Consider the following 23,718-nt stretch of genomic DNA (forward strand, 5'->3'; position numbering starts at 1 on the left):
ACACAGAAGGTCTGTTCTAACCTAACAACTAGGAAGCTCACGTGCAGGTGAAGCAAAAGCATAGAAGTGACAAAAGAGGAGTGAGACCTCCACCTACTGCTGTGGAAAAGGCTTTGATGAAGCTTCGGAGATTAAATGTACAACTGCAAAAAGACACTGTGGTGTATAAAAATATGTCAAGGATTGATTACTCTTGTGGCATGGCCGAAGAAGATCTTGGCCTTTGAGTGTCCAAATGACCCTACACTATACAAGTAGCATGCCGCACTGTCAACTGGGGCCATGTGCCCAGACAAATGGCCTCGCCCAAGCTGGTCCAGCAAGGGCTCCTACACCTAAGCACATAGGTAGCTGTTCACCAAGAGCTGGACTTGGGAAAGGGGCGTGTGTGTGTTTGAATGAGTGGACTGCTAGGCCGGGCACACTCTAATGCTCACAGAGATGATGATAATTGACCCAATGTGTTTCTTTCCATGCCAGAGTCAGAAGAAGACTATGAGATTTTCCAGGCCGATGTCTCATTTTAAAGAAATGGGTTGAATAATAAAATGACTTGCCTAGAGTCACAACTCACCAAGAGTTGACTATTATTTAGTTTAACCTTGCATTTCACAGCTCAGTTGTGCAAGATTTTGAGCAAATGAGTAACACCTGGGGAGGATTTTAAACAGAGGATTTAAAAGGATAACCAGGAAGGAGTGAAGACAAACTTAAGGATTTGTGAGAATATGATTTGTCAAAAAATGTCAGCCTGTATCATGTTAAATTCAGAACGAGAAGAATACTAAAATGAATATATGTACAAATGAAGTAATCCAGAATTTCCTCCAAGTTGCAAATATGCCTGAACATAGCAATAAAATATGAACAACTCATTCTATGAAAGTTTCCCACGGAACCTACTGCTTCAATGTCTGTCAATTTAACATGTCCTTCTCAGATTTAATGCAAATGTGTAAACTTACACAATCATGTTCACAACAGACTGTCTTATGAAGAACAGGACATGTGTGATTATGACCAGCCTATTCTCACAGAGGCCAGTCTATCATAAATTGCAGACAGATAAATAAGATGGTTGAAGAGAGGATAATGAATCAATCGATCTACTCAACACTGTTTCCCTTAAAGTCAGAAATTTCAGAAATTCCCCAAATGATGCTTATGTTGTCAAAAGACTGTCAAATCAAAATAATCTCAACGTGAAATTAAGGAGAATTTTGCAGTTTGTAGGTTCCAGGAAAAATAAAAATAAAAATGATATATAGATAACATGCTATTGTCATATTCATCAGAACCAGAGCTTTTAATCCAAAGGCTTAAAAACACATTAGAGGAGGGCAGCGAATTTAGCTTTAACTGATCACACTCAAGCCTGGAATGCCTGGTTCTGAATTACACTGAGGATTATGTTGTGCCCTTTTTCTGCTAGTTAATGAACCTTTGAAGTAGGAACCTCTCTGCTCTTTTCACACTGGATATTAATCTTTATTTGAAGCCTGATTTTTGCTAATATCTGACTTGCTTAATGAAAACTAAGCAGTCAGCCAATTAATATTCAATTATGATATGGTCTTTTTTTCCCATCTCCCTCCAAAAAACAAAGTTTTGTTAGCATCCTCAGTTACTTTCCTTGAAACAGACACTCACTGTTCTGAATTAATGTAGACTGGCATATGCTGGCAACTGTGAACCGAAAACATGCCAAAAGGAGACCCCCAGGATACACGGGCATCTGTAAAGGGGGGTCAGTGCAGGTGATGCTGGAGCCAGAATAGCTGAACCTGGCTTTTACAGGGTAAACTAAGAAGGAAGAAAGAAGACCTCAGGGATGATACTATAGAAAAAGAGAAATGAAGACAGAGGAAGATAAGGGGTAAAAGGAGGTGGCTTTGCCAGCAACTGGTTTTAAATGTCCATCGTAAATACCCATCAGCAGTAACTACCTAACAGTAAAGCTAGGACGTGATTCCTAGCTTCTGTCAAGTCGATATGATGCCAGATGCATTCGAATAAAGATCTACATGCTCATACACACACGTAAGGATTGTATATGCACCTTTAAAACCCTGGGAGGATACTGCACCCAGATGGACACTGCTACGGAGACTTGTACTGTTCATCTCATGTCTACTTATAGTTCTTGAAGTTTAGCCAACCATGGGAATATAAGGCAAAACACTGGGCACACGTGATGGTTAAATCTTTGCTTTCTTATTATTACTGCTAAGCACAACATTTCATGTACCAAAGTAAGTCACTGATCCTTTCCCTTTAAGAATGGTACATAAATCTCAAACGGAGAAGGCAATGGCAACCCACTCCAGTACCCTTGCCTGGAAAATGCCACGGATGGAGGAGCCTGGTAGGCTGCAGTCCATGGGGTGGTGAAGAATCGGACACGACTGAGAGACTTCACTTTCACTTTCATGCACTGGAGAAGGCAATGGCAACCCACTCCAGTGTTCTTGCCTGGAGAATCCCAGGGACGGTAGAGCCTGGTGGGCTGCCATCTATGGGGTCGCACAGAGTCAGACACGACTGAAGCGACTTAGTAGCAGCAGCATAAATCTCAAAAGTGAGGATACTCAGGGCATGGAAGATCCACCTCCTTCAGAAAATGAGAACTCGGATTCCCAGAGGCCTCAGTGAAAGAGCCCTGGGGAGGGAACATGGAAGAAGGCGGGGAGTAAAAGTCCCAGAGGGGAGCCCTGCAGGCTATGTGTACAGAAATGGGGCTGGGGCCATTGGCGGATGGATGGGGAGTATGGGTCAAGTCATGGAAATGAGTGCTGAGGAGAACTTGGAGTAAGGAAAGTTAGGATGAACTGTAGAGTAAGGCAGACTACAGATGGGCAATGATGTTCCATTTAAATGTGTGTGTGTCAAGATGGAAGCCCATAAAAGGTGAACAGGACTCATCAATTTGGGTGGCCATCCCGTCACACTGAAGAATTACTTGGTCAAATACTATTTTATCTAATGGATTAGAGTTAGCTAATAGTGTGTAATACGTGAACCGCGAACTTCCAGATGTTCAAGCTGGTTTTAGAAAAGGCAGAGGAACTAGAGATCAAATGGCCAACATCTGCTGGATCATCAAAAAAGCAAGAGAGTTCCAGAAAAACATCTATTTCTGCTTTATTGACTATGCCAAAGCCTTTGATTGTGTGAATCACAATAAACTGTGGAAAATTCTGAAAGAGATGGGAATACCAGACCACCTGACCTGTCTCTTGAGAAACCTATATGCAGGTCAGGAAGCAACAGTTAGAACTGGACATGGAACAACAGACTGGTTCCAAATAGGAAAAGGAGTACATCAAGGCTATATACTGTCACCCTACTTATTTAACTTATATGCAGAGTACATCATGAGAAACACTGGGCTGGAAGAAGCACAAGCTGGAATTAAGACTGCTGGGAGAAATATCAATAACCTCAGATATGCAGATGACACCACCCTTATGGCAGAAAGTGAAGAGGAACTAAAAAGCCTCTTGATGAAAGTGAAAGAGGAGAGTAAAAAGGTTGGCTTAAAGCTCAACATTCAGAAAACGAAGATTATGGCATCCGGTCCCATCACTTCATGGGAAATAGATGGGGAAACAGTGGAAACAGTGTCAGACTTTATTTTTTGCGGTTCCAAATCACTGCAGGTGGTGACTGCAGCCATGAAATTAAAAGACGCTTACTCCTTGGAAGGAAAGTTATGACCAACCTAGATAGCATATTAAAAAGCAGAGACATTACTTTGCCAACAAAGGTCCGTCTAGTCAAGGCTATGGTTTTTCCAGTGATCATGTATGGATGTAAGAGTGGGACTGTGAAGAAAGCTGAGTGCTGAAGAATTGATGCTTTTGAACTATGGTGTTGGAGAAGACTCTTGAGAGTCCCTTGGACTGCAAGGAGGTCCAACCAGTCCATTCTAAAGGAGATCAGCCGAGGGTGTTCTTTGGAAGAAATGATGCTGAAGCTGAAACTGCAGTACTTTGGCCACCTCATGCGAAGAGTTGACTCATTGGAAAAGACTCAGATGCTGGGAGGGATTGGGGGCAGGAGAAAAAGGGGATGACTGAGGATGAGATGGCTGGATGGCATCACTGACTTGATGGAGGTGAGTGTGAGTGAACTCCGGGAGTTGGTGATGGACAGGGAGGCCTGGCGTGCTGCCATTCATGGGGTCGCAAAGAGTCGGAGATGACTGAGCGACTGAACTGAACTGAATGGTGTGTATGTTGTGATATGTCCACTTAGAGATGAAAATGAAGTGAAAGTCTATGCCATTTCTGAAATGTGTGATATCTGTTTTACACTGTGACATGGAGTCTTTCAGTGTCCCTTCAGCTCTGCAGGAGTTGAAACAAAACAAAGCAATCCTATGCTTTGCAGCGCCAGGGCCCTGGGATGGCTGTAAATGCAGTTGATTGTTCAAGGTGGGAAAAGCAGGGAAGAAGAGAGGAAACCTCAGCATAGCCAACAGTAGACTCATAATCTTGTCCTGAAACTTGGGCTTCCTTCCACTCAGCTGAGTGAGCTGAATCCTGCAAGGCATGCTGTTATCTTGACACCTCTTTCTTCCTCAGCCCCAGTATGGGTCTACCACTGACCACTCTTGATTTCACCTCCTAAATGTATTTTAGATCCTTCCACTGCTCCCTAGTTCAAATCACATCACTTCTGCTGATCCACAGCCATGCCCTCCAAACTGGTCCTCCAGCATACACCATAGCCTACTCCCCAGTTCATCTTCTCCACCACAGCCAAAAATGCTTCATAACAAATTTTCTCCTGTTGACTTCTCCTTCGGACTATCAGTGGCTTCCCACTGCTCCTGGAATAAAGATCTAACCCTATAAGATGGTCTTCAAGGTGTAGCTTCATCTGCCCCTTTCTTTCTTCTCTGGACCTCCAATCTGCCTCCCCCAGCAGATGCATCCTGCCTTCTTTCAGCAACCTAAGCAGGTTGCTCCTTCCTGCAGGTTGTTGCTTCCAACAACAGCCTTTGCACATGCTTTTCTGGGACACCATTCTCTGCCACAGTAACACATCCTGGAGATCTCAGCTCAGGTCACATTGATCACATCTCTACAGAAGGTTATTGTTGTTACCTATTCTTAGAGGATTACATTTCTATCACTGCAAGACTTATCTCAATTTGAAGTACATTTTTATTAGTGTGACAGTCATTTGTTACTCTTTCCCACTAGATTATAAATTCTATGAGAGCAAAAACCATTTCAATTTTATTTCTCATGATCATATTTCCAGGGTCCAGCACAATGCCTGGCATGTAGCAGGGGCTCAAGGGAAGCAATGTTTTTAGTGAGACTCCACTTATTGAAGTGTAAGATATCCCTTGGCTGAAGAATCCATAAATCACCCATGCAGGGACCCAGACGTGGCTTATTAAAGGCCTGGCTCTGCAGGGGTTCCTTTTTCTACAAGAGGAAGGCCTCCTGAGGAAGCATCAGCCTTCCACACTGATCTGAGATTCTCACTCTTGAAGAAGAAAGAGGATCTGTGCATTGCACACACTGCTTCTCAGCCCCATTAGACTTTTCCTGCAGGGAACCTGCTGCCTACTCTCAGATACCAGTTAGATGTGTGCCCTTCCAACTTCCTGCAAACAAAAGCAAAAACACAAACAAAACCCTGTAGAAACATAACTTGTCATGAAACAGGGCAGAATTTTAACATAAATATAGGAAAGGTGTTTCACTAATATTGAAATACACTTTAAAACTGTAAATAAAATATTAAATTTCATATGAGTTCTCTTATAGTCTCTATTTTAAAAGGGCTTCAGATATTGGCTGCCTAGAATGCAATGAGCAGAGCCTGATGTGTTTTGAGCTAGTCACTATTTTTATGGTATAAATCAGATAAACCGCTTTAGAAGATTCAGTGTTATTTGTCATTCCCTCAAGAAAGAGAATATCACATTTAGTAGAATCATTCAGTCAGATTATTTTTAATGAAAGTCTAAAACTGGTAGATATCAGGCTTGTTTTAAAACCAATAACGTAAGTATAATCTTATACCTATACTACCGGAAATACACATAATTTTACTCTCCCATTTTAATTGAGTTGTTAGCCATTAGTATGCAAAAGGCATCTTTTTCAGGCACAGATCATAGCAGCATCAATTATGAACATTTCCAAGTAGTGGAAAACCCTACTTGGATCTGAAAAGCCATGTAAAACATTATTCAACATATCACACCATTATAACATTTAGAAAAAGTTAAAATATTCTTTACGTTTAATGGCATTGGATCAAATATCTAAGCATGGAAGACATGCAAACATAACATCTTCCATTTCACAGAAGCTAAGAAATCAGATGGTGCAAGGCAGGTATCTGCAGAAACATACAACCAACAGACTACAGCAGGTCACAGCTTCCATGTTTTTTACTCACTTCTTAGCAGAGAACCTTTTCTGACTAGGGGAAAGATTAGAAATAGAAGGAAAAATTCTCACTCACTCTCTTCTCTCTCCACATTTCGTCTTCTCCCTTTACACACACAGCCTGACCTCAAAATATAATTCATTTAATGAAGCAAAAGCAAGATTTATTACTGGTTCTCTCTCAACCATGAAAATCAGCTAACTGCTTTCAAACAAAGTATGAAAAGGAAATAATAAAATGAAGGCAGTGCCAGTCTATGAATAAATAGACAGTACTGGCTTCTTCTGGATATACTTATCAGATAATAATCTAAGTTCATTCTGTGACCAAAATAATTTAAACCCCGTGGTCAAATAGGAACATAAACTCTGTTGATTTATGAGCCCAATATCTTCTGGGATGTGTCACCAATTTATGTGTTATGTCCCAGTGTGTCTGCACCTGGGGTTGGATAGAGGTGAGAGAGAATGTGAAAAGGCTTGTAAACAGGCAGCTCCCTGTTGACTACTTGTCTCAGGAAGCTCTCCGTGTTAGCTATATATTTCAGAAACTACATGAAGACCAGTGTGCTTACAAATGTGCTACAGGAAGAGTCAACTCTGGAAAATTTAAGGCACTTATGAAATATGCATGATTATACCACACTCAGGGTTACAGTATCTAGGTTTGAGATCAAAATGAAGTGGGAGCAAAGATTTAAAAGTTTGGAACCATGCAATCAAGACAGCTAGTGGGCCATTTTCATGAAGAGTCAACAATGAACACCGACATTCTGATGCTATGATGTGACCTCTGGCCATGTGTTTATTAAAAGGAATAAAGAATTCCCACTATGTTCATATTTTCAGTTAAACGGAGGTTGATTCAGCTCTACTCTGAGATTTAAAAATGATGTCACTGACAGTCACAGTCTGGAGGCAAGCATTCATGGCTGGAGGCTGCTCAGACCACTGCTGACTTTTCCCAGCAGTCCTGCTCTCAAGCACACACAGGTACCAGCAGCTGCACTGATGCCACGGGTCCCTCAGCCCTCTCTTCATGACAGATCCCTCACTCTGATGGCACTGTAGCAGTACGTAACAATTCACTTCATCTGAACCAGTGGTTTCTAATTTTCTCAGGCTAGAGACCTTCTTCTTTAAAGAAATCTTTGGTGGAAACCAAACACTGAAGGCTTGGGTTTTCCCAGGAACTAGTGCCAAAGCATAGCCCTGCTCTAAGGATAGATGTTCTTTACTTGGAAAGGACATGAAACTTAACAGTATGAATTTGAACTTAAAATTTAAAATAATTCTTGATATTGACTGTGGATGTTAAAATAAGATACTAATTTTCTAAGGTATGACTTTAAATAACAAATTTACTACTTGAATATGTGATGATTATTAATTTCTCTACTCTTTAATTCAACAACTATTTATTAGCCACTTGCTATAAACCAGACTCTGTACTGACAACTAGGTACATAACAGTAACTCAAACAGACATGGTCCTTGTTTTTAAGAAGCTCAGAGGTTAATGGTATCATATATCAACTGAGATAAGCCTTATGACAAACAAGTTCAAGTTAAGATGGAAAATCTGGAGTTTAATTTCTTCTTTAAGTAAGCACTTCTTCATTAGTTTCCCTTTTATTACTAAAAACAAAACAAAACAAAAAAAAAAACACCTTCGTTTTTCCCTTCCTTCCTTCTTTCTTTTTTTAGAAAACTAAAACATGTCCTGGTTTGAAGTATGATCTTGGACTAATCTAAAGCATGTCAAGTATTTTCTTAGGTCTAAGCATATTAACCATATTTCAGCTGTCTTTGCAGATGGAACCACTCTTTTATCTAGTTCTTTCTGCTCTTCTTTTCCTACAGGTACAGAAATTATCTTGAAACTAAATTTTTGAATTTATTCAATAGATATTTCCAAAATATTCCTGACATTAAGTAGATGTGCAAATGTGCCACCCATGTGGCTTTAGAAGTTCAACGTATCAAAAAATAATAATAATAATTTTCCCTTCTGCTGTGCAATTTTGAGAAAATTAAGTAAAAGAGAAAAACAACTCTTTTTTAAACATCTACTGCATGTCAGGTACTGGACTATGATGATTATAAACATTCTCTCAATTAACCCTTACAACTAATTCATTAAGTTAGGTTGTATGGTTTTCATTTTACAGAACTTGGACTCTGACCCCACACCACACACAAAAATTAACACAAAATGGATCATAGCTTTAAATTTAAGACCTAAAACTATAAAACTTCTGGAAGCGAACATAAGAGAAAAATATCTCTGGCCTTGAGTTCAGCAAAGACTTCTTAAAATATGACAACAAAAGCATGATCCATAAAGAACAAATTGATACAAGAAGCTTCATTAAAATTTAAAACTTTTGTTCTTCAAACAGTATTAATAAAGTGAGGACAAGATATAAACTCAGGAGAAAATATTTGTAAATCATATATCTGACAAAGAATTCATACACAGAATATTTTAAACACTTGATACACAATTTAAAAAATAAGTGAAATATCTGAATAGGCTTTTCAACAAAGGTGATGTATGATTAGCTAATAAGCACTTGAAAAGATGCTGAAAATCACCAGTCATCAAAGAAATAAAAATTAAAATCACACTGAGATACTACCACACACCCACAAGGATGGTTATTATCTAAAAGACTGGCAATACAATGTTCCAATGCAAAATGGTAGAGTCATCTCAGAAAACAGTTTGGTAGACTGCCTTTACAAAAAGCCAATCATATATTTACCATATAACTCGGTAATCTCATTCCTAGATGTTTATCCCAGAGAAATAGGAACACATGTCTACACAAAAACTTGAAAGCAAAGGTTCATAGAAGCATTATTTGTAACAGCCCCAACCTAGATATACTAATCAACTGGATTTACAACTATCAACTGGCAAATGGCTAAACAAAGTGTTATAGTCATACTGTGGAATATTATTCAGACTGAGAGAAAAAAATGCTAAATATTCAGGAAAGGACTTGTACCTAAAATTCACAAAGAACTTTTACAAGTCAGTAAACCAGCTTATCACTCCTCCCCTGATGTGACTTCCTTCAATCTCTGGTCCATCATCAATTACTTCCATTTCTGAACTTGCATTCAATAACCTTCCCTGGGTAATTTTCTTATAACATCTTTCAGATCAGCTCCTAGTTAGGGTGAGAGGATATAAGGAGCATCAGTGATGAAAATATAACACAAATGGGCTGGGATGGGGTGTGAATTCCCAAAGCTGAGGTGGCCTCACAGCAAGAGGTGTCTCTTCATCAGCTTGGTCTCTAACACTGTAATGTCTCTGTGGCCACTTGACTTGGAAATCCAGGAGCTTCCCAAGAGGTAAAATTTTCATTATATACAGAACATGATACTAAATATAGAAAACCCTAAAGATTCCACACAAAAACTAGAACTGAGAAACGAATTTATCAAGGAAGCCAGATATAAGATTAACATATAGAAATCAGTTGCATTTCTTTAACAATGAAATATCAGAAAGGGAATGATTTTTAAAATCCTTTTAAAAATCACATCCAAAAGAAACTGAAATACTTAGGAATAAACCCGATCAAGGAGATGAAAGACATATACTGAGAACTACAAAATATTGATAACAGAAACTGAAGATGATTCCAAACAATGGAAAGATATCCTATGCTCTTGGATTAGAAGAATTAATATTGTTAAAATGGTCATGCTACTCAAAGCAATGCAGAGTTCATGCAATCCCTATCAAATTATCCATATTTTTCACAGAACTAGGAAAAAATGTTGACTTATAAGTTTAAGTTCAGTCACTCCTCGTGTCCGACTCTGCAACTCCATGAACCTCAGAACGCCAGGCCTCCCTGTCTATTGCCAATCCCCAGAGTTTACCCAAACTCATGTCCATTGAGTCGGTGATGTCATCCAACCATCTCATCCTCTGTCGTCCTCTTCTCCTCCTGCCTTCAATCTTTCCCAACATCAGGGTCTTTTCAAATGAGTCAGCTCTTTGCATCAGGTAGCCACAATACTGGTGTTTCAGCTTCAACATCAGTCCTTCCAATAAACACCCAGGACTGATTTCCTTTAGGATGAACTAGCTGGATCTCCTTGCAGTCCAAGGGACTCTCAAAAGTCTTCTCTAACACCACAGTTCAAAAGCAGCAATTTTTCAGTGAGAGTCCAACTCTCACATCCATAAATGACTACTGGAAAAACCATACCCTTGACTAGACGGAACTTTGTGGACAAAGTAATGTCTCTGCTTTTTAATATGCTGTCTAGGTTGGTCATACCTTTCCTTCCAAGGAGTAAGCATCCTTTAATTTCATGGCTGCAATCACCATCTGCAGTGATTTTGGAGCCCCCAAAAAATAAAGTCTGACACTGTTTCCCCATCTATTTGCCATGAAGTGATGAGACTGGATACCATGATCTTCGTTTTCTGAATGTTGAACTTTAAGCCAACTTTTTCAGTCTCCTCTTTCACTTTCATCAAGAGGCTTTTTAGTTCCTCTTCACTTTCTGCCATAAGGGTGGTGTCATCTGCATATCTGAGGTTACTGATATTTCTCCCGGCAATCTTGATTCCAGCTTGTGCTTCCTCCAGCCCAGTGTTTCTCATGATGTACTCTGTATATAATTTAAGTGAGTAGGATGATAATATACAGCCTTGACGTACTCCTTTTCCTATTTGGAACCAGTCTGTTGTTCCATGTCCAGTTCTAACTGTTGCTTCCTGACCTGCATACAGGTTTCTCAAGAGGCAGGTCAGGTGGTCTAGTATTCCCATCTCCTGAAGAATTTTCCATAGTTTATAGTGATCCACACAGTCAAAGGCTTTGGCATAGTCAATAAAGCAGAAACAGATGTTTTTCTGGAACTCTCTTGCTTTTTCCATGATCCAGCGAATGTTGGCCATTTGATTTCTGGTTCCTCTGCCTTTTCTAAAACCAGCTTGAACATGTGGAAGTTCAAGGTTCACGTACTGCTGAAGCCTGGCTGGGAAAATTTTGAGCATTACTTTACTAGCGTGTGAGATGAGTGCAATTGTGCCGTAGTTTGAGCATCTTTGGCATTGCCTTTCTTTGGAATTGGAATGAAGACGAACCTGAGTTTTCCAAATTTGCTGACATATTGAGTGCAGCACTTTCACAGCATCATCTTTTAGGATTTGAAATAGCTAAATTGGAATTCCATCACCTCTACTAGCTTTGTTCATAGTGATACTTCCTAAGGCCCACTTGACTTTGCCCTCCAGGATGTCTGGCTCTAGGTGAGTGATCACACCATCATGATTATCTGGGTCGCGAAGATCTTTTTTGTATAGTTCTTCTGTGTATTCTTGCCACCTCTTCTTAATATCTTCTGCTTCTATTAGGTCCATACCATTTCTGTCCTTTATCAAGTCCATCTTTGTATGAAATGTTCCCTTGGTATCTCTAATTTTCTTAAAGAGATCTCTAGTCTTCCTATTCTGTTGTTTTCCTCTACTTCTTTGCACTGATCGCTGAGGAAGGCTTTCTTATCTCTCCTTGCTGTTCTCTGGAACTCTGCATTCAAATGGGTATATCTTACCTTTTCTCCTTTGCTTTTCACTTCTCTTCTTTTCACAGCTATTTGTAAGGCCTCCTCAGACAGCCTTTTTGCTTTTTTGCATTTCTTTTTCTTGGGTCTGGTCTTGATCCCTGTGTCCTGTACAATGTCATGAACTTCCATCCATAGTTCATCAGGCACTCTGTCTGTCAGATCAAATCCCTTGAATCTATTTCTCACTATCATAAGGGATTTGATTTAGGTCCTACCTGAATGGTCTAGTGGTTTTCCCTACTTTCTTCAATTTAAGTTTGAATTTGGCAATAAGGAGTTCATGATCTGAGCCACAGTCAGCTCCCGGTCTTGTTTTTGCTGACTGTATAGAGCTTCTCCATCTTTGGCTACAAAGAATATAATCAGTCTGATTTTGGTGTTGACCATCTGGTGATGTCCACGTGTAGAGTCTTCTCTTGTGTTGTTCAAAGAGGGTGTTTGCTCTATGACAAGTGCGTTCTCTTGGCAAAACTCTATTAGCCTTTGCCCTGCTTTATTCTGTACTCGAAGACCAAATGTGCCTATTACTCCAGGTATTTCTTGACTTCCTACTTTTGCATTCCAGTCTCCTATAATGAAAAGGACATCTTTTGGGGGTGTTAGTTCTAAAAGGTCATGTAGGTCTTCATAGAACTGTTCAACTTCAGCTTCTTCAGCATTACTGGTCAGGGCATAAATTTGCATTACCGTGATATTGAATGGTTTGCCTTGGAAATGAACAGAGATCATACTGTCATTTTTGAGACTGACTTATAGGGAACCATAAAAGACCTAGAATTGTCAAAGAAATCTTGAGGAAAAAGAAAGCAAAAGGCATAACCGTCCCAAACTTCAGACACTACTACAAAGCTACTGTAATCAATAGTGGGGTATTGGCACATAAACGGACATATGGATCAATGGAAAAGAACAGAGAGCCCAGAAATAAACCCAAACATCTACAATCAATTAATTTTTGACAAAGGAGGCAAGAATATACAATCAACAAAAGATAGTCTCTTTAGCAAGTGGTGTTGGGTAAGTTAGGGCTCTCCTGGGGGCTCAGCTGGTGAAGAACCTGCCTATCAATGATGGAGATTCAAAAGATGCAGGTTTGATCCCTGGGTCAGAAATATCCCCTGGAGCAGGAAATGGCAACCCATTCCAGTACTCTTGACTGGAAAATTCCAGGGATAAAGGAGCCTGGTGGCTACAGTCCATGGAGTCATAAGTTGCAGGGTCCCATGTGAATCAATGAAATGAGAACACACCTTCACATCGTACACAAAAATAAGCTCAAAATGGCTTAGAGACTTAAATTTAAAAGAAGACACCATAAAAATCCCAGAAGAGAACATAGGCAAAACATTCTCTGACATAAATCAAAGCAATGTTTTTTTAGGCCTGTCTCCCAATGCAACAGAAATACAAGAAAAAATAAACTAATGGGACACAATCAAACCTATTAGCTTTTGCATGACAAAGGAAACTATAATAAAAATGAAAAAACAACCTACGGACTGGGAGAAAATATCTGTAAATGATATGACCAACAAGGCTTAATTTCCAAAATATACAGACAGCTTATAAAATTTAATATCAAAAAAGAAACAACTCAATCAAAAAATGTGCATAAGATCTAAATAGACATTTCTCCAAAGACAACATCAGGTGGCCAATAGGCACATGAAAAGATGCTCATCTTCGCTAATAAGTAGAGAAATGCAAATCTAAACTATAACAAGGGATCACTTCACAGCAGTTAGAACGGCCATCATTTAAAAATCTACAAATAACAAATGTTGGAGAGAGTATAGAAAAAAGGGAACCCTCCTATGCTGTTGGTGGGAGTGTAAACTGGTGAAGTCACTATGGAAAACAGTATGGAAATTCCTCTAAAAACTGAAAAAACAAAACTATAATTCAAAAAGATGCATGCACCCCTATGTTCATAGCAGTACTATTAACAATAGTCAAGGCACAGAAATAATCTAAATGTCCATTAATAGATGAATGGAAAAAGAAGATGTAATATACATATAATTCAACACTACTCAGCCATAAAAAAGAAGGAAATAATGCCACTTGTAGCAAGAACCCAGAGATTATTATACTAAGTGAAGTATGTCAGAAAGAAAGACAAATGCCATATGATATCAAGCATATGGGGAATCTAAAATATGACACAAATTAACTTATTTATACAACAGAAATGGACTCAAAGAAATAGAGAATAGACTTATGGTTGCCAAGAGGGAAGCAAGTGTGGAACAGATGGATTAGGAGTTAGGGATCAGGATACACAAACTATTATATATAGAATGGATAAATAACAAGGTCCTATTGTGTATCACAGGGAACTGTATTCAGTATCCTGTGATAAACCGTAATGGAAAGAATATATAAAAGAATGTATATCTATGTGTCTATATATCTATCTATATATTGAATCACTTTGCAGTACAGCAGAAATTAACACCACATTATAAGACACCTATACTTGAATAAAATTTTTTAGAAACTTGAAAAATCCATGAGCTTCCCAGAATTCCATAGTATAGAATGTTTCTGATAACAATTTTTTTTTAGTGTTTCAAACCCACTTGGGTACTTTATTTTGCCTCCAAAATACCCAGAATCACTTCTTCAACTATGCTTATACATCCTGAATCCCCTATGGTACCTAAAATAGCACTGAATATATAGATCAAAAAGAATGATATGATTGGATATTCCCAAACACAGATAGATTTGGATCATGCCACCCTTGGGGTTAAACCCTGAATTGAGATGTGACGTGTTAAGTTGCTTCAGTTGTGTCCGACTCTTTGTAACCCTATGGCCTGTAGCCAGCCAGGCTCCTCTGTCCATGGGATTCTCCAGGCAAGAATACTGGAGTGGGTTGCCATTTCCTTCTCCAGGAGATCTTTCCGACCCAGGGACTGAACCTGTGTCTCTCATGTCTCCTGTACTGGCAGGAGGGTTCTTTACCACTAGCACCACCTGGGAAGCCCATTGAGAAAAGATGATAAAGTCCTGGAAATTAATAACAGTGCCCTCAAGTTCAAGGTAGTTATTGTGATTTTGTTAGAGTGAAGATGAAATGCTATATACCTTTAAGTTCCCTTGGAAAGACAAGGATGGGAAAGAATTGTCTCCTGGGGAGAAGTTCCTCAAACCAATCACCTTGAGATATTGCCAAAAGAGAAATACCACCAAGTGAAGGAGGTATGTATTTGAAGAAAAACATAATTAACTAATTGCCCTGAAGACACCTTGTCAGTCTCTTGAGTGGAGTATCAGGGCAATGACATGCTTTTCTTCAGAGGTTCACCAGTGCTAAATGGACACTGTCAGTATGATGGCTACAGAATCAAGGGTGGAGATGCATACAATTTATAAAAGACAAAGGGAGTCCAGCACAAATAAGGACTTCAACATTGCATTAGTATGCCCTGGCTTTAAGGCAAAAAGCCATCCAAGAATTACACAAGAGAATAAAATTCTAGGGATTGGTAAGTACCCACCTCTACCAACTTGAGACAGTTCACGAAACTTATAAAACTAATCAGAGCCTCAGTGAAGAGTACACAATTTAGAGTTGAAGAATCAGATGAAAGCTGACCTTACTTAGAAGCCCCAGCCCAGCAACTGCAGGTTCAGTCTTCAAAGATATAACCAGACTCTAAGCCTCTGAATGGCCTGAGGTTCTTTAGTGTTTTTTAGTCAACTTCTAGCCAATATACTAATATTATTCCCTCTTGGTGGGTAGAGAATTCTATTTACTTACATATCAATTAAAATATATTTAAATACATATTATATTTAATAGATTACCCAATGTAAATTATATTTATATAAAGGCACAGTAAAATGTTTTGTAAATACTGTACTGCTGTATGTGTTGTTTGCTTTTTGAAATACAATTTGAACTACTAAATTAATGTTAGACTTATCAGCATTATAGGTATTGAGTTAAAAAAAATTATAACATTTGTGAGAACTTTATATATTAAATCTATAAACACAGTCAAGATGTACAAGGAAATTTGATTACTTAAATGTAAAGTGGTGAGAATTTCATCAGTTCATTTATACATTATAAAATATTAATCAAGAAACAAATGACTTTGTTCTAAATGTTTATGTAAAAAAATCATCATATGCATAAATAAGACAATTTGTTAGCTGAATTTGAAGGCTTAAAAAAAGTAAGTTTAAAACTGTTGATTAAAATCAAGGTAATAACAGATTTTTTTTTTAACATGTATAAAAGGCAAGGATATAAAATTCAATAGGAACTTGGCAGACTCTCAACTCTACAGCCAGGAAAGAGAAGCAAGGGTGTCCCTCTCGAGCAGTTAAATGCCCCATGGGCCACACCTATAGAATCCTAAACCAATAAAAGTTTAGGAGCCTTTTCTGGCAAATTTCCATTCATTCTAGAAGAACTAGGACTGGTGGGTGACAATCAGTCTGGAGCATACATAACACACATGGGCTGGGGTGGGGTATGCCTTTCACCTAACTTAAAAATCCAGGTTACTTTAAAATCTATGTGCCAGTGGGAATTAAAAAACACTTCCCAGGACCCTACAGCACAGAGTTTTCAGGAAAACATTTTCTTAGCTTCTCACTCCCCACCCCAACATATTCCTTTGCCTCCTGAGCATCCAGAGTTACCCCTACACCTACACTTGCCAAGTGGGGACTTGTGGGGGTGCTGAACCCTGAGCAGTTAGGTACAGGGTCTTCTACGACAGCAATGCCAAGTCACAGAGAGCATGGAGGCAACAAGCAGTGGAAGGCAGGGGATCAGCCTGCATTCTGGTCCTGACTCTTGCCACCCCTAGTTTGGGGAGCTCACACAAATCAAAAGGTTTTGTAACCTGGCAAGTATCACATCTATGAACTGAGCACAAACTTACTCTAGAGCAAGGCTTGTCATGAAAAGTCAATAAATATTAAGAGCACTTTAAACATGCTGAAAAATACACGCATAAATGCAAAGAATTAGGTTCTTCATTATAAAGTCTAAAGACACCAGGACTGCTTTACAAGTGGAAAAAATAAGCTGAACTCTCACCGATACAGACACTTATTTAACCTAATAAGTTGGAACAAAGTTCTAAGTACACATCTTCTAACCAAATTTCATCAAGACCAGAAAGGGCAGCATAAACTAGATGGGGGAGGAAAAACACATTTAGCTCATTTAGTCCTTTCAATAATCTCAGAAGGTGTAGATTATTCCCTTTTTAGTGGGGAAACAAAAAACCTGAGGCTTGAAAGTCTGAGCAACTTGTCTATAACTGAGAAAAAAATTGGCTTTAAGAATTGTGGTTTCCACTGTACAGCCCACAGAAACTAAAGGCCATGACAATCCATCCCTCGTATGTTGAAGAGTATAGTTCTTGTGCTTTTTTTCACATTTCAACGGATGCTGAAAAATGTAGCAAGTTCTCATGGAAATTTCAGTGATGGACTCCTGCTGTCAAATTTCTAAATGGTCCTGTTTCTCTTCTCAAGCCAAGTGGTGAATGTTAAGTGCTGGTCCTAAAACCATCCAGATCACACTGCACCATCCTCCTCCCCTGAAATGAGTTCCAAGTGCAGACGAAAGCAAGCAGCCATCATTCTAGTGTCATCACGGGCATGCCAGAGGATCTCAAGTTTTAGCAAAGGTGAACAGGGGGCCCTGGAATCGCTTTGCTCATTGAATTCTCTTCAGTGGGCAACTTTCGTTCCCATCAAAATAGTAGGAGACAAAAAAAATTCATCAGGAAGTGTGTTGCAATTTCATAGACTGACAGATGGAGGCATGCAGCAATACATCTTTTATTACTTACCCTGACAGCTACAGATTGCATGCTGAGTTTAACGGGACTGATACACACATTCTGCAGGTGTACTGTTGAGACAAAATATTTGGGACATTTTTCTGGCTATCACAGAAATAAAGCACCTAGGTCTGGAAAGAAATTTTCAGGTAGTCCAGAGAATGTTTCTCCCTACAGTTTCAAACACTCCCTTCTAGTCACATAACCCTAACAAAGGTATTTTAATGCACAGTAAATTTATTTTCAAACATGAATAGACAAGCCTGCATTAAATGTTTCTCTTCTGGAGGGATGATAAAGTGATTCAAAAAATAAGGGAATGTATTTCTTTACTAAAGCATCAGGCTTCATAAGGGACTATTAATTCAGTTCAGTCGCTCAGTCGTGTCCGACTCTTTGCAACCCCATGAATTGCAGCATGCCAGGCCTCCCTGTATTTATATGTAAATAAACACTTTGGGATAATTAAACTTGTTGTTCTAGATTTTATTTTTATAGTTAAGAAACTGAAATTGTGTTTTACCTTTATGGCAGTCCTAGCTGGCAAGTACCCACAGCTTAGAGAGCCTAGTTCTTCACTAGCCAGTCACACTGACATTGAGTTGCATTTGATAAAAGGGCCTTCCCAGCGGCACTCACACTCGATAAGCACATTGGGCAGATTAGAGAGCTTTCAGACAAACAAAAGAGAAAATCATCTTCTACCCCCAGTTTCAAGTGGCACAGGTATATCATCTTAAAAAAACGAGGTTTCTCTGAGGAATATGGACTATGTTTCCACCCAAATAACTACTCTGCCATGATGTGCAAGGTGCTGAGACAGAAACAAAGCTGGTCCCATATTTCTTATCTCCTGATTATCTCCACATTAGGGTACCAAGTGGGGTTCCCACCTCCCAGAAGACAGCGCTGATGTCAATGGAGAGCAAAAGTGGAAGTGGGATGATCATAAGAATTAATCCACATGGGCTGAAAAATGGTGATATAAACGTATTTACATAATATCATATATGGGAATAAATAAATATGTGAGTATATTTACAACACATTTCATTACACACATTATGTTTTGAAATATAACATCAAATTCCCCATACCAAACTGAAGTCTAGTTGACATACTATGAGGGCATTTAATCAGGCAGCTTTCATTAATGTAAGTCAGAAACACAGACCCCAAACAATCCCCAGAAATCCTTTAAATTTAAAAAGCTTGCTTCAGAAAATCCATGACACTGTCTTTTGGGAATCTGGATGATGACCAGGACAGAGCACATAGCTAGTGGAGTTGATCTGCAGAGTGCTGCAAACCAGCCAAACAGTGTGGCTGCCTCACAGAAAGGGCAGTTACACTCTGCCTCCAACTCAGAGCTTCCGGCAACACAAGGTGAGCAGTCTCCTTAAACACCCCAGGACAACGTATTTGTGGTGGTTAATTTTATGCATCAACTTGGCAGGGCCCATGGGTGCCCACATGTTTGGTATTTGGTCAAATATTATTCTAGGTGAGTCTCTGAGGATGTTATTGGATGACTTTAGTGACTGAATTGACAGACAGAGCAGACGATCCTCCCTAGGACCCATTCAGTCAGAGAACAAAAAGGCTGACTCTTTTCCAAATAAGGGGGAATTCCTCCTGCCTGACTGGCTCTGAGCTGGGACTCAGCTTTTTCCTGACTTTGGACTTGATGCTCTTCCTGGGTCTTTGAGCCTCTCCTGTCTCCAGTCTGCTGACTACAGATCCTGAGACTTCTTGGCTTCCATAATCAAATGAGCCAATACCCTTATCAGAAATCATATATATTACATATACTTACTTGTAATATATTAAACACACACAAGCCTCTTATTTAAGGGTCTGTTTCTCCAGAGAACTCTAATACCATATTATAAGGAAAAATAAAACCTTCCCTATGGAGCAACCAAATAAAGACATCTGGGGATGTCTCTTTCAGCACTACAAGAACAAAGCGGAAGAGGCCACAGCAGCCAACAAACAGTGACGTTATGAGAAAGTGTGTATAACTTGAAAATATAGCATCAATAAAACGTTCCTACTTGGTTGGTCTAAGAGGCCTGGAACAGGTAACCAAAAATGTACCAGATGGGAAAGGATGGTAAGGGAGTTGGCGAGGGAGGAAAGGCTGGATCAAAGAGACAAGACCTGTTCAAAGATAAGTTGCTTTTTCCCTGAAAAAATTATCCTTCATGCAAATTCATACAGCAGCCCCTGCTCCAATCTCCGCTACCTCACACCACTGTGAGCACTGCCACTCCCTCCAAGGCTAGAGCTGGGGACACGCACATGCACACACACCGCAACTGCTAAACCTCAAGCCTTTATCATGCATGCTAAGTAACAGCCAATTGAGTTGTAAAGAATTTCTGCTTTTTTATTCTTGTTGATTTAAATGCCAAGGTGTTTCTGAACTACCTCACAAATTTTTGTTCTCACAACACCCACAAATACTTCAAACCAAACTTGATTGGGTTCAGAGAGTAGGGGCTAAAGGTATCAAAGGAAAGACTTGTGGATTCAGAAAACTCCAAGGATCACAGCCACTCTTTTCCAATGCACAAGCTGAAGACTTTCCAAGAAAGCTTATGACTGACTGGGTGTGTGGAGGCTCGTGACGTGAAAGGAAATTTAGGATTCACTACATACTATCATGGATAAAGACCTAACTATCTGCTCAAGTTTGGGGGTGAGGACTCACAACTCTTTTGCTCTATCCCCTGCAGGCTCCCCAGCAAAGTTTTCTGTCTTTGGCCAGCTCAGTATTGTCAGCCTGCACGAAAGGAGGCAGATTCTGAGGTAAGTGTGTAACTGGGCAGGTCTGACAAGCACCAAGGGGCTTGAGTTGCTTGTGTGTTTCAGTACCTCTCTAGCCCTCTCCCACTTTGAAAGTCCTTTTTCTTCCTAGGGGTTAAGAACAGAGGCTCTGGAGCCAAACTCCTGGACTGAACACTCTTTCTGACACTTACTAGCTGCATATCACTGTGAGAAAGTTATTTACTGCTTTGTGACTCAGTTTTTTTTCAGCAGCCAAATGTAGAAAACAGTAGTAACTAGCACACAAGACTGTGAGGGTGAAATGACTCCCGTGTGTCAAGCTCCTGAAGCAAACCTGGCACGTGATGCATCTCCATCAGTGCCAGCCCTACAACCCTGTAGGATCTCGGACTCAGTCTCCTGATCCCTGCAGGTGAGAAGTTGCTTCGGACTCATCTATAGCATTTACCGTACTGTCTGGAAAGCACCCATTTACCAGCCCACATCCCTCCAGACTGAAAAGGAATCACACCTTCTTTTTGCCAGCACCCAGTGCGATGCTTAGCACACAGCAGATACTGTGTCTGGGGACTGCGCCCTTGAAGGGAGGGCCTAGGCTAGCAAGGCAAGCGTGTGACCTAGTGGCTGCTGCTTATGAAGAGCAACATCAGTGCAGCAAAGCTCCAGGGAGAATTCTGCAAAAAAAAAAACCCACAATTCACCCTTAGGGTATAGGATCAAGTCCTGGGATTTTTAATTTCTTTAAATCATTTGCTTTGAAATCTTTCAAATAAGGTAACTTTTGTTTACATACTTGTCAGAGAAGTAAAGGCATAGAGAAGTAAGCTTAACAAAGAGCTGACTGAATCAATGTTTCTTCTGCCCCAGGAGACCAAAATTCTGGAAATGTTTATGAACAATCTCAAAAGGTTACATTTAATTATCAATTATGCAAAATACATACTTATTACTCTTAAAGAGTAATATATTTCCAAATACAAACAAGGGCAAAGCATCGCAGACTGAGGACAAGGCAGAAGTTACAACTACATTACTGAGGCCTGGCTCCTCAAATGGATACTTGCCGTAAATAAACAAGGGATAACAAGATGGCTGGAAGACTAACTCTGATCTCAGTTTCAAAAACCTTTCTGCTGAAACTGCTTTTCTTGTGAAACATCCTGCTCAAAAGCAAGACCCTGAGACACATTCAGAGTTCCTCTGAACAAGACCCATGGTGTTCACTGAGGGGCCAGAGGAAGGAGACAGACAGACAGGCACGTATGGGTCCCCTTTCAGACCACAGTTAAGAAACTCAATAAAAGAGCCTTTTGCTTGTGTGATTTTTGTTATTCCCATATGAAACATGCACAGATGTTTCTGTCAGATTACAGATGTCACCGTCAGGTCAGATTAATAAAAGCCATATTCTCCAGCCAAGCATAAAGAAAAAAAAGTAATAAAGGAATTCAAATATACAAACTCCATAATAGATAAGAACAGGTGAATTCACATTTTGTTTCTGGCCACATACGCTTCTCATTCAGTTAAAAGAATCTGGGAAGATGAGTCTAAATTCACCTACTATTTAAAATAATGAGGGCTAAGGAACCTCTTAGAAAACAACACTTCCAAGGATTGTGGTGGGGGAAGAGAACACCTGAACTGAATATTAAATGAAATGAGCTACACCAAGAACCAAGATGAAGATTCCTGAGAGGTTCAGCTAGTTTAGTTATACAGAAAACAAGCTGGGGAGCAGGCACCCAGATCCTTACTTACCACAATATCCTCAGGGAAGGTGTCCCTGCTGAAGGAGCCGTCATCAAACACGACCTCATAGAAGGTCTGCGCCGTCACGGCGATAACCCTGCAGCTGTAGTACCGTGTGTTCCGATGCTTCGTGATGACTGTCTGCCCCACCGAGATGCCCTTCTCACCAGCCTTGGATTTCTAATGATGTACCAGAAGAAGAGGAGAGAAAAGAAACAGCAGAGAGGACAGCAAATAGAAGAAATATTTATTTAGAAGATAATCATTAGCATGATCATGATATATACTTTTAACTTTTAGACCTTTTACTGGGGGATAATTTCAAACTTAAAAGTTGTAAGAATATGAAAACAAAACATAAACATACTCTTTGACCCTTTACTCAAGATTCATCTGCGGTTATTTATTGTTATTTTTAACATTTTAACATTTCCCATGTTTTTGCACATTCTCTATCTTATATGTGTGTATATATACATATATTTTTATATATGCATATTAAAATGTGTATGTTGTTGTTTTAGTTTGTTAAGTCGTGTCTGACTCTTTGTGACCCCACGGACTGTAGCCCAACAGGATCCTCTGTTCAAGGGGTTTTCCAGGCAAGAATACTGGAGTGATTGCCATTTCCTTCTATATATGTAAATTAAAGTGCATATACACACATATAAATACATATGTGTTTATATATATATGTACACACACATATGCATATATGTATGCTTAAATGCATACACACATACAATTATATGTATATTATATAACTGTACTTGTGATATATATATATATATATATATATATCATTTTATGTGTGTATGCATTTATGCCCAAACCATAAATCATGGGCTTTTATGCCTAGATACATCAGAGTGTATTTTATACAGGGATTTTCCTTTACATAACCACAGCACAGTTACCAACTTTAATAAATTTAACATGGATGCCACCCTTTAATTGATGACGCATATTCCAATTTTTCTTTATGTACAGGATCCAGTCTCAAATCAGGTACTGCATTTGGCTGCCAAGTCCTTTTGACCCCCTGTAACCTGGAACATCTCCACAGCCTTTCTTTGTCTTTTATGATCGTGATACTTTTGAAGGATCCAGCTCTCCCTGCCCCTGTTTTTTCAACAGAGCATCTGGCTGATGTTTCCTCATGATTAGAGTCTGATATACATTCCTGGCCAGAATACCACACAGACAATGCTGTCATCTTCTCAAGAAACCACATCTGGAGGCAGATGTTACTCTGCCTTTCAATGGTGATATTAACTTTGATCCTGGTCAAAGAGCAGTCCAATTTTTCCACTTTGTAATCACTACTTTTCCCTTCT

At 39.5% G+C, this 23,718-nt stretch overlaps 1 protein-coding gene across 1 annotated transcript in view; it reads right to left on the reverse strand.

Annotated features, from left to right (window-relative positions):
• The window catches only part of LOC120860208 (lysine-specific demethylase 4C), a 404,469-nt gene that overhangs the window by 26,333 nt on the left and 354,418 nt on the right, over positions 1-23,718 (reverse strand). The window contains exon 19 of the mRNA XM_040235989.1: positions 22,391-22,561. Coding sequence (XP_040091923.1) covers positions 22,391-22,561 — 171 coding nt within the window. The remainder of the gene's footprint in view (positions 1-22,390; positions 22,562-23,718) is intronic.

Source organism: Oryx dammah, unplaced genomic scaffold (assembly GCF_014754425.2).
Source record: "Oryx dammah isolate SB20612 unplaced genomic scaffold, SCBI_Odam_1.1 HiC_scaffold_11050, whole genome shotgun sequence".
Classification (NCBI taxonomy): Eukaryota; Metazoa; Chordata; class Mammalia; order Artiodactyla; family Bovidae; genus Oryx; species Oryx dammah.